Raw genomic sequence first — 10,838 nt, forward strand, 5'->3', positions numbered from 1 at the left:
GGATCTTCAGATGGAAGTCCATGAAACTTGCAGTTCTGCTGCATCAGAGAAACTAACTGAGGTTTCAGCTCAAAGTTGTTTGCTCCAATGGCAGGGATGGAGATGCTTCTTCCATGTAAATTGGAATTAGGTGCAGTAAAGTCACCAAGCATTCTCCTTGCATTGTTGTTGAGTTCGGCTGCCATCTCCTTTACTTGTTCGAAATTTTCAATTAAGTTGTCTCTGGATTGTTGTATTTTAGCTTCTCTTAATTTTCTCTTCAGAGTCCTAACAGGTTCTGGATCAGCTTCAACAAGAATGCCTTTTTCTCTGTCCCTGCTCATAAGAAAGAGGAGAGAAAAAGAAAAGAAGAGGAATCCTCTATGTCACAGTAAAGAGGATCCTTATTGTTAGTAGAAGAAAAGAGGAAGAAATTCGAACACAGATAAAAGAGGGGGTTCGAATTTGGTGATGATGTGAGGAAGAGATGTTAGTTAATGAATGAATAAATAGAATAGGATGAGAGAGAGAGAGGGAATTTTCGAAAATTATTTTTGAAAAGGAGTTAGTGATTTTTGAAAATTGGTTTTTGCAAATTTGTTAGTAATTTTCGAAAATTAAGATTTAAAAATTAAAATAATTAATAAATTAAAAAGAAATTTTGAAAAAGAGGGGAGATATTTTCAAAAATTAGAGAGAGAGAGAGTTAGTTAGGTAGTTTTGAAAAAGTTAAGAAACAAACAAAAAGTTAGTTAGTTGGTTGAAACAAATTTTGAAAAGATAGGAAGTTAGGAGGTTAGGAAAGATATTTTGAAAAGATATTTTTGAAAAAGATAAGATGAGAAGATATTTTTGAAAAGATATGATAGAAATTAGTTTTTGAAAAATATTTGATTTTTAAAATCTCAATTAATGACTTGATTCATAAGAAATCACAAGATATGATTCTAGAACTCAAAGTTTGAATCTTTCTTAACAAGCAAGTAACAAACTTCAAATTTTTGAATCAAAACATTAATTGATTATGTTATTTTCGAAAATTTGATATAAAAATAAGAAAAAGATTTTTTGAAAAATATTTTTGGAATTTTCGAAAATAATTAAGAATTTTGAAAAAGATTTGATTTTTGAAAAAGATTTTGAAAAAGATAAGATTTTCAAATTGAAAATTTGAATTGACTCATGAGAAACAATTTGAATTTTTTAAAAATTTTTGAAAAAGTCAACTCAATTTTCGAATTTGATGAGAGAAAAAGGGAAAGATATAATTTTTTTGATTTTTGAATTTTTATGATGCAAGAGAAAATGATGCAATGCATGAAAATTTTTGAAGACTCAAACAAGAAACAGAAAATATTTTTGATTTTTATGATTTTCTAATTTTTTTTTTTTTGGATTTTTCGAAAATTAATAGAAAAAGGAAAATAAGGATTCTAAAATTTTTAATATGAATTCCAGGAATCCTGCATTCTTAGTCTAAAGCTTCAGTCCAGGAATTAGACATGGCTCACTAGCCAGCCAAGCTTTCAATGAAAGCTCCGGTCCAAAACACTAGACATGGCCAATGGCCAGCCAAGCTTCAGCAGGTGATTGAGGATCAGCAGCAGGTTGATTAGCAACAACTAGCTTGCTCTTGATAACAAATTGCAAGCCTCAGTCCAAATAAATTTAGACATGGCTTTACAGCCGGCCAGGCTTCACATGCTTCATGAAACACTAGAATTCATTCTTAAAAATTTTGAATAAAATTTTGAAGACATTTTTATTTTTTTCGAAAACAGATGAAAAATTTTTTTTGAAAATATTTTTGAAAAATTTTTGAAAAGAAAACAAATCGAAAAGAAAATTACCTAATCTGAGCAACAAGATGAACCGTCAGTTGTCCAAACTCAAACAATCCCCGGCAACGGCGCCAAAAACTTGGTGCACGAAATTGTGATGTCCAGGCTCCTGCTCAAGTTCCTCAATTTCAGCCAGAAAATACCTGAAATCACAGAAAAACACACAAACTCATAGTAAAGTCCAGAAATGTGAATTTAACATAAAAACTAATGAAAACATCCCTAAAAGTAACTAGATCCTACTAAAAACATACTAAAAACAATGCCAAAAAGCGTATAAATTATCCGCTCATCACCACACTACTAGCCTTAAGCAGAAAAACAAAATAAAATCCCAAGTTGAATCCTTGGTTAGCTTAAGATAGAAAATTATGAATAGTTTAAAATGTGGGAAACCTATTGGAAACATGGATGATAAAAACAAAAGGTAGAAAAGTTAAAAGGAATAAAATAACTCAAATTAAGAAATTTTGGGAAGCATGCTCATGAGAAATCAAAGTGATTAAATTACCGTGTGCATTAAAAAAAAGGGTTATTTTTCAATATTTAATAAAGGGGATACAAAAGAATTCCCCAAATGCAAAATAAAAGCAATGCACATGGGATAGAAATAAAAAATTGAAACATGAGCATGTAACATCAAGTGGGAAAATATGGGAAAATAGGTAAAGAAGTTTTGTTTTACTAAGTATGTATGTTAGGTGAGATCTTAGTCTAATTAAGGATTTACTTATTAGCTCACTTAGCCTTATACATATATCCTTACCTTTACCTTGGCCCCATTACAACCTTAATTAAAGACCTCATGATTTTTGGTATGACTGTATTCTATAATTGTTGATTGGTTAGATGAAGAACAAAGTTATAGAAAGGAAGAATAAAAAGAGGAATAGAGTGATTAACCCAATAAACACTGAGTGACTAGAGAGTAAACACAAATCCAGTGAGGGTTCAATAGCTCATTAACATTTATCTCTGTTTGAATTATCTAATTGTCTTGCAAGTTCATAAAATGCTTTTTCTCCCATCTCAATTGTAAAAGTGCTTATTGATTATCTAAGGTTTGGCTATATATATACATATATGACTCCTTGAGAATGTGAATTAATTCAACTACATGCAAGCTTTATATACAAGTGAGTGAATAAAAAAGTAGAATTGCATGATGCATCATTCATTTAGGTAGTTGCATTTAGATTAGATTGCATTGCATGACATTCCACCACTTTAACCTTACTTTTTACTTTGGATTTAGCATGAGGACATGCTATTGTTTAAGTGTGGGGAGGTTGATAAACCCATATTTTATGATATATTTTGTGCTTAATTTGAGTGATTTATTCAATTCTTCACCCACTTATTCATATTAATTGCATGGTTTTACTTTTCCTTCCTTATTATGTGATGTATGTGAAAAACATGTTTCCTATGCTTTTAAATTAATTATTTTAATTACCTTTATTTCCATTCGATTCCGTGATTAGTGTGTTGAGTAGTTTCAGATCTTCTAAGGCAGGAATGACTTAAAGGATGGAAAAGGAAACATACAAAAATGGAAGGAAAGCGCAAAACGGAGTTTCTGAAGAAACTGCCATCCACGCGATTGCATGGGCGACGCGGTCGCATGACTGACGCGACCGCGCACCTTAAGCAAAACATATATGACGCGATCGCATGACTGACGCGACCGCGTGACAAGGAAAGCTCGCCAATTTAGTTACTTCTCATGATTTAGATCTAGTTTTGAGAGAGGCTCTCTCCTCTCTCTCTTAGGATTTAGGACTTCTCTTAGTTTTAGGAGTAACTCTCAATCCCAGGTTCTTTATTTTTATTTATTTTTCCAATTTAGTTTATGAATAAGAACATACTTCCCTGCAGTTCCTTGAGAAGACGACCCGAGGTTTAAATACTCGGTTATCAATTTTAAGGGGTTTGTTACTTGTGACAACCAAAACGTTTGTAAGAAAGGTTGATTGCTTGGTTTAGTAACTATACTCGCAACGAGAATTTACTATAACTTCTAAACCATCAATCTTCAGTTCTTCAGCCGTCTAGCTTGCCGAGTGTGTAACAAAGTTCTTTCAATCTCAGGGTCAAACTCGGCTAAGCTAGAATTCGGTTGAGACCGAGTCATCAAACTTGGAAGTCATAGCACATGCACAAAAGAAATCTAAACTACAACTAAGTGTTGAAAGCAAGTAAACTATCTACACTATTCACATATTCACATAACCAATATCAAGGCATACGTTGCAACCATTCCCCGGCAATGACGCCAAATATTTGATGTGAGGAATCTATACCGGTTTGGAATTCCACAAGATATTTCCGTTGTTAGTATAGTCCAAACCGATAATCAACTCTCAAATCAAATTTAGATGGAATTGGTTGTCACAAAGTTCAACCCCAATAAAAGTAACCGAAGTATTCAAACCTCGGGTCGTCTTACAAGGAATGGGCAAACATGTGCATCAACATTGGTTAGAATTCCAGGATTGCAAGTCATGAGCAAGAAATTAAACGAAAATATTTAACAAGCAAGAAATCTTAAAGTGCAAGAAACTAATTCAAGTAACTAAAGCAAGATATGAGCAATTCCAAACTAATAAGAGAACATTTAATGTAATCCTACTCTAAAACTAACAAGTAACTCTAACTAAAATTAAGCAATTGAAATTTTTGGTTTTTCAAGTATGAATAATAAAAGCAACTCTTGGCTAGGCATGGAAATTTGGATCACGATCCTTGTCTAACTACCATATCTTGACAATTATGAGGAACCAAACTCACTAAGTCTACCTCCAAGAGCTTTAAGTACGTAATGTTTACTCCTAAGCTTGAGGTACGTCAAGTGGTTTGATCAATCTCAACTCATAAGTCCCAATCCAACTACCAATTGACTTAGTAGTGTACTAGTGTCAATGGGTATCAACTTGACCACTAAGGGTTCTCAAATCACCAAACCAATTAGACCAAATGACTCAAGTTTACCCAATTTCCTTAGCCTAGGCCAAGAGTAAAGGGAACTACTCCATAACTAAAGGAAACATTTCATCAAACACATGGTGAGTATCACTAAAAGACATATTCAAAATGTAATTAAATTGAAATTAACAAGTACTCACTAACAATTATCAATGTAAATTCACTCAAACAACACAATTAATCATGGAAATCATCAATGTAACATTAACAATTCAAGATCCACAAGATTCACAAAATGGGTAGAAAATGACAATTGACAAGAAAACATAAATCTAACACAAGATCTAAATAAAATTATACTAAGGAATTCAAATTAAGTAATCAAAACTAGAAATTGACAAGATCCAATTCAGAATTCAACAAGTGAAGATCAAATCAAACTAGATCTAGAGAGGAACCAAGGTTTCTCTCGCTCCCTAGAAGTACAAAAACCAAAAACTAGCTAAAATTGTGTCTAAGTGTATAGTGAATGATCCCCTCCCCTTCCTCTACAATTCTTGGGTCATTTCCATGCAGAGCCAGCCTTCAATTGGGACTTCTAGAGCCTCAGAAATTGCCAGCCACGATTTCATTAATGAGGTCACGTGCTGGGCGCGACGCGTACGCGCCAGGTGCGCGTGCGCGTCGATGGGCTTCTCAATCCACGCGGAAGCGCACGGTGCGCGCGCGCGTCGATGATGCTTTTTCCGATCTGCGCGGAAGCGCTAGTTGTGCGCGTCGATCTCCATCAGCACGCATCCACGCGTACGCGCCAGGTGCGCGTGCGCGTCGATGCCTAGGCTCCAAAGCTTCAAAGCTTTCATGCTTCCTCACTTGTGCATGCTTCTTTTCCTTCTTCTAGACCGATCATGCCTTGTAAACTCTGAAATCACTTAACAGACGCGTCACGGCATCGAGTGGTAACAGAAAAGATCAAAATATGGCAAATTCGGTTCAAATGAGCATGTTTTCAATCAGAAGGCCAAATAAGGACGGAACACAAAACCATGCAATTTATGTGGATAAGTGCGGAAAGTATTGATAAAATCCCCTCAAATAAATACAAGATAAACCACAAAATTGAAGTTTATCACAATCCTAACTTGGTTATAGTCCTCGTAAGACTTGTGTAGGTTACCACAGAAACCGCTCACCTGAGCGAAACACTCTGGCCAATTGTTGTAGATCCTAGGTTTTTTCCATGGAAAACAACATAGAATTTCTTTTTGGGCATGACCATTATTTTGAATGAATAATAAGAAGGGATGTTATAGAATAATGGTGTTATAGTGTTTGAGTCATGCCTTTTTAAAGGAAGTAGCTAGGCATCTGTTAGTTGGCATAATGAATTCGTGAATTGAATTTCAGATATGTGTTCCAACGGTTCCCTTGTGTCCCAATAAATGAGAATTAAGTAAAGTAAAATTTTGGCCATTTTAATCGTTGTGGAATTTTTTTTGTTTTCTTAATGTATACCAGTCCATGTATTCGGCCAATAATAACATTATTCCATAATATTTCCGTCTTCATATCTTTTTATTGCTAGTTGTCTCATTTATAGTTTAATTATCCTTATTTATTTTTGAATTCTTGGAATAAAATATATTTTTCAATTGAGATTGTAGAAAAAGTTATGTTATATGTATATAAGAATTTCAATAATGTTTGAAATAATATTAATAAGACTCATAAATATAAATACTTCTGCTGTTAGATCTTTAGTTGTATTCATAATTTATACTTTTACTATTAATATAAATATTGTTATACCATGAATTCATGTTAAGTTAAATGCATGTGATTATAAATTTACTATGAATTACAATAAAATATATGTTATTACACAATAGGACACCTGGTTGTTGGTGTGAAGCCTAGTTTGACATGCAAAATAAAATAATGGTAGTGTCCACTGGTCTAATATAGTGCAACATTATACGATGGGTATTATCCAATAGTCTCATATGTTGGGAGAGTAGTATCACTATATATTCCACACTTAATTTGGAGGTTTATGTGCCCAATACTAATTATTTTTTTCTCTTTCATCTATATTCAAGTGGTCTACTAGGTACAAAGACATGTTTCCATCCAAACCATGCACAATTGCTTCCCAGCAGCGAAATCTCAAGTGGATGAATGCTATTTTGAAATGCATTTTATGTGCATGGTCTTTTTTTTCCATCCATGGTAATAATCTTCTATACTATATTAACACTTTTGTAGGGAAGAAGATGATTCCGCTGCTACCTTTGTTTTGCATGGACACACTAAAAATGTGCAAGCTATTGCTAATGATGTTTCTAAATCGACGAATCGTAGAGATGCCACCATCTTACGCGACTCCTTCATTCCAAGCAAAGCTCCAACCCTTTCTCTAGAAATCCTAACTATTACAGTTGACTCGAAGGAGAACAACCTGTCGCAGCCACTGACAGCCCCGATACTAAAAGGAAGGAGGCTCTTCCACTCACTGGATAGGCGATGCACTGGATCAGCGCCGACAAAGCGTTCAAGAGCTGCTACTGCCTGCAACACAACGCGGGTAAAATTTCATATTCTAGAACATTTATATGCAATAGTGATTTACATTGAAGTAGAGCATTTATGTGCATGTCTAATGAGTATGTGATGATGATTATTTGCTTCATTTGTTATGTGTGACTCCCTTTAACGTTTGCTTCAATTTAGGGAAACCCTTGTCAGAATGCTCCAATATCGACTCACAAGGTGACATATTCAAACGTTGATACCTGGACGACCTATAGATGGGAGGGTTGTTGAAATGGTAGCAATGTGAAACACATGTTCAATTCAGCATGTTAGGCATTCGTTCTTTTGGTGCCTCCCACCTGCTTTTGCCGTATGTGGAGCATAATTGGCCTGTATCATTAATTAATGGTTTGTGATGTGAGTCTCTGATAATGACCTTGGATTCCATTTCAGGAAGACGTCGCCAAGGGATTGCCACTAGAGGAACTCACAGAGACATACATTCTATTTTGGGTGAAACCTAGTCGTTTTGTTAACCACGTGAGTTTCTACATTCTATTATATCTGCCAAATTGTCCCATATTGAAGGTGTTGAACTTCATGTTGTACATATTGAATCAGATATTTGTTCCAATTGAGGACATTTTGGGGCAATGGTATTGTATGGTGGTTGATTTCGTGGATAAAGCTGCCTACCATTTGGACTCTTATTCGGATGCCAATATGATACCTGGTAGGGAACAACTTATGAAAGACATTGTGAGTCTTCAACTATACCTTGTTCGTTTTTAAGCTATAGATTAAATATGACTTACTCCTTAGATTGTGCATTGCATGTTGGATGTTTCAGCTCGGGAGAATCCATGATCTGATGACATCGCCTGTGTATGGTCCTCTTAAAGTAAACACACTTAATAATCTTAAGGATTGGCCGATTCGCAGAGGACAAGGCATTCCAAATTGCAACACAAGGTTATACCAACCCAACATTTATCATCATAAGGCTGTTTATTATCTATTTAAGCAAAAGATTAATTTACTCACTAATAGTTAACGAATGCATGTTCGCAGTGATAGTTCTGGCGTGTGGGTTATATCATGGTTGGACCCGGAAGGTTGCTTTAATTCCCTTGACATTAGTGGAGTGGTTAGTACAAATCTTATGTGACACAAATTCTTGATTTTTTTCATAGAAAAGTTTCACTTAGTGTTAACTTCCCACACAGCTTGACGACTCGACCCTGAGAGGCAGAACTGCTGTGTCCGTTGCCGTTGGACCATTCAATGCTATCGGAGGGCTCATTAGGCTATGGGCACAATGCTGGCAGAAGGGTGATTCTACTTGAGCACGCAGCCATAAATTTCAAGGAAGGGACATCAATGTAGTGTAGGTTTAGGGTAAATAATGTTAAAAGTTTTTACATTCCTCATTCGAACTCATGATAGTTTGTACGCTCATGACTGGCATAAGGTAGTGTGGGCTGAAATATGCTCCAAGAGCCACTTTGTTTATTGTAGTCAGCTGAAATATGTTTCGAGAGCCACTTTGTCTGTTGTAACTTGTAAGCATTTAATGCATTTTGTCTCACTAGTTAGAGTTTCAGAACATGTTCCCTTGTATTTGTTATTTCAATGTAACTTTATCATTAGAAATGAGTTAGTTGGTGAAGTTGACTCTGGAGGGAATATCATTTCTTTAAAATATATCTGTATAGGGTTTGGTGATGACATGAATAAGACAAAATATAGATATGAAAAACACTTGGGCCATCGTCCACCCACCTTTTCATTCTTATAAAATTTATACTCAAGTGTGACTTAGATAAATATATTTTCATAGGAGTTATATATAGTTTTAAAAAATACAAACTCTGATTGTATTGTAGAAAATAATTTTATGAGAGGGATAGATATTTTTTAAATAATTAAAAAGTTGTACTTGGACAAAAGTTTTTTTCTATAAATTTGTAAAAATTATAATTTTATGAGACTTCATGGACATGTTTCTAATCTAAAGTATTTTTAATAATAGGAAGAAAATGAATGTTTGATATGTTAATTTAATGTTAAATGAATTGAATTATTTTTTTCATGTGAATTATTTTTTTTTATGTTCATTCAGTAAAAAAAATCGCATCTAAAAGGTGAGTCTGTGCAATTAGGGATAACACTATTATTAATTAACTAGTAGCTACAAAATGAATCCTAAGTTGTATTATTCATTGGCAGTGGATAAAGTACTGAAACAAAGGCAGGGTGCCAAAATGTGATAGCCAGATTTTTGAAGATTGTGCTTTTCTATTGATGTTACATATCACCTGTATACAAAGGTTGACTATGGCCAATAGCATACTATGAGCAAAACCTTGTCTTCATCTTTATCCACTTCTCGCGGCTTCCGTTGATGTTAATGGCAATGCTTTGGTATTGTCTCGTGGCCAGGCAAGTGTGACATTCTTTAGTCCACTTAGGAGGTATTCCTATAAAAGAAGGAACAAGCAAGTTAGAAGGCAACTATTTTCTTTGCTTCCATTAGCTTATAGGTTCGAAAGAGCAAATGCCTATGTGCGAAGGCTCATCAACACACCCACAAGATGACCCTCCACCGACAGCAACAGCAACAACCACGGTCGTTGAGGGATCTGTACTAGGGGAGAACAACTTGAAGCTGCTGGAAGACTCCCCAGATATAATAGGCCTCACAACGCTAACGCAGAAGTCTGAGCAGGTTAGTGCCTTATGTCATTACATGCATTATTACGTACTTACATTAAAATACTGAGTGTTCGAGGTGTTTGTGGAATGCAGCCTCCTCCACCTCTCAATAATGTGGAGTTGATGGCCACTTTGAAAGCTCTTACGGCAGCGGTTGAGGTTTTGACGTCTAAGGTTGAAGCTTTTGAAGGACGGCTGCAGGAACATGACCGTGTTGTCCAACTCCTATGCTCTCCTGCTCAACGAAATGAGCAAACAATGTTGGAATACTTAACTGAAATAGAGACATATCATGTTGAGGTTGCTGGAGCATCTAAGAAGGCAAGAACACAGAAACACGCCGTCGGAGACCAGAATACTAATGTGTTTATATGTATTCCTGACGACGACGACACCAAAACAAACCACCCAAATGTGGCGAGGTACTGTGCTCCACCTTGGAAAGGCCAAAAGACAACCAACCAAGTAAATTTCACTGCCAAGGTACACACACGGTTGCATCCTCTTAATATGTTTCCTACCTTGTCCATGGAAGTTTATAATGTGCTCATTTGGAAAATGCATTTTATCTTTTGCTTCCTCTTATTGTTTGTGTGGGCCAGATTGAAAAATATTTTTTCTTTTGCTTTTCCTTTTCAAATAAATGTAGAAACTTCATTTAGGTAATCATATAACCTAATACTGAAATTAGTATTTGATGTAAATATTTTTCTAGAGGCAGATTGACCAACTTTTTTTTATTTTGCTCTTTTCTTTCGTTGAAAAAACTTTTGTGAATAAATTAGATTTTTTTGGGACAAAAAAAAGGTTAATTTTTTTTGTTTTATTTCTTTTGTAAGGAAAAAA

The 10,838-nt window shown here is 35.0% G+C and overlaps 2 protein-coding genes across 2 annotated transcripts; both read left to right on the forward strand.

The window, feature by feature from the left end:
• LOC110272106 lies at positions 6,663–7,416 on the forward strand. The gene is made up of 2 exons (XM_021123937.1): positions 6,663–6,915; positions 7,011–7,416. The coding sequence occupies exons 1-2, from the start codon at positions 6,866–6,868 to the stop codon at positions 7,414–7,416; spliced, it is 456 nt and encodes a 151-aa protein (XP_020979596.1). The 5' UTR covers positions 6,663–6,865.
• LOC107642051 lies at positions 7,411–9,009 on the forward strand. Its single transcript, XM_016345378.2, has 6 exons — positions 7,411–7,647; positions 7,731–7,817; positions 7,899–8,036; positions 8,128–8,249; positions 8,349–8,424; positions 8,504–9,009. The coding sequence occupies exons 3-6, from the start codon at positions 7,941–7,943 to the stop codon at positions 8,621–8,623; spliced, it is 414 nt and encodes a 137-aa protein (XP_016200864.1). The 5' UTR covers positions 7,411–7,647; positions 7,731–7,817; positions 7,899–7,940; the 3' UTR covers positions 8,624–9,009.

The sequence above is a fragment of the Arachis ipaensis genome, chromosome B05 (assembly GCF_000816755.2).
Source record: "Arachis ipaensis cultivar K30076 chromosome B05, Araip1.1, whole genome shotgun sequence".
Taxonomy (NCBI): domain Eukaryota; kingdom Viridiplantae; phylum Streptophyta; class Magnoliopsida; order Fabales; family Fabaceae; genus Arachis; species Arachis ipaensis.

Bases quoted from the DNA above. Each gene is read 5' to 3' on its own strand.
- LOC110272106 (XM_021123937.1), top strand. From the start codon at position 6,866: ATGTTTCCATCCAAACCATGCACAATTGCTTCCCAGCAGCGAAATCTC. The intron at 6,916-7,010 runs GTGGATGAATGC...ACACTTTTGTAG, and splicing joins TCCCAGCAGCGAAATCTCAA to GGAAGAAGATGATTCCGCTG.
- LOC107642051 (XM_016345378.2), top strand. From the start codon at position 7,941: ATGGTGGTTGATTTCGTGGATAAAGCTGCCTACCATTTGGACTCTTAT. The intron at 8,250-8,348 runs GTTATACCAACC...GCATGTTCGCAG, and splicing joins ATTCCAAATTGCAACACAAG to TGATAGTTCTGGCGTGTGGG. The intron at 8,425-8,503 runs GTTAGTACAAAT...CTTCCCACACAG, and splicing joins CCCTTGACATTAGTGGAGTG to CTTGACGACTCGACCCTGAG.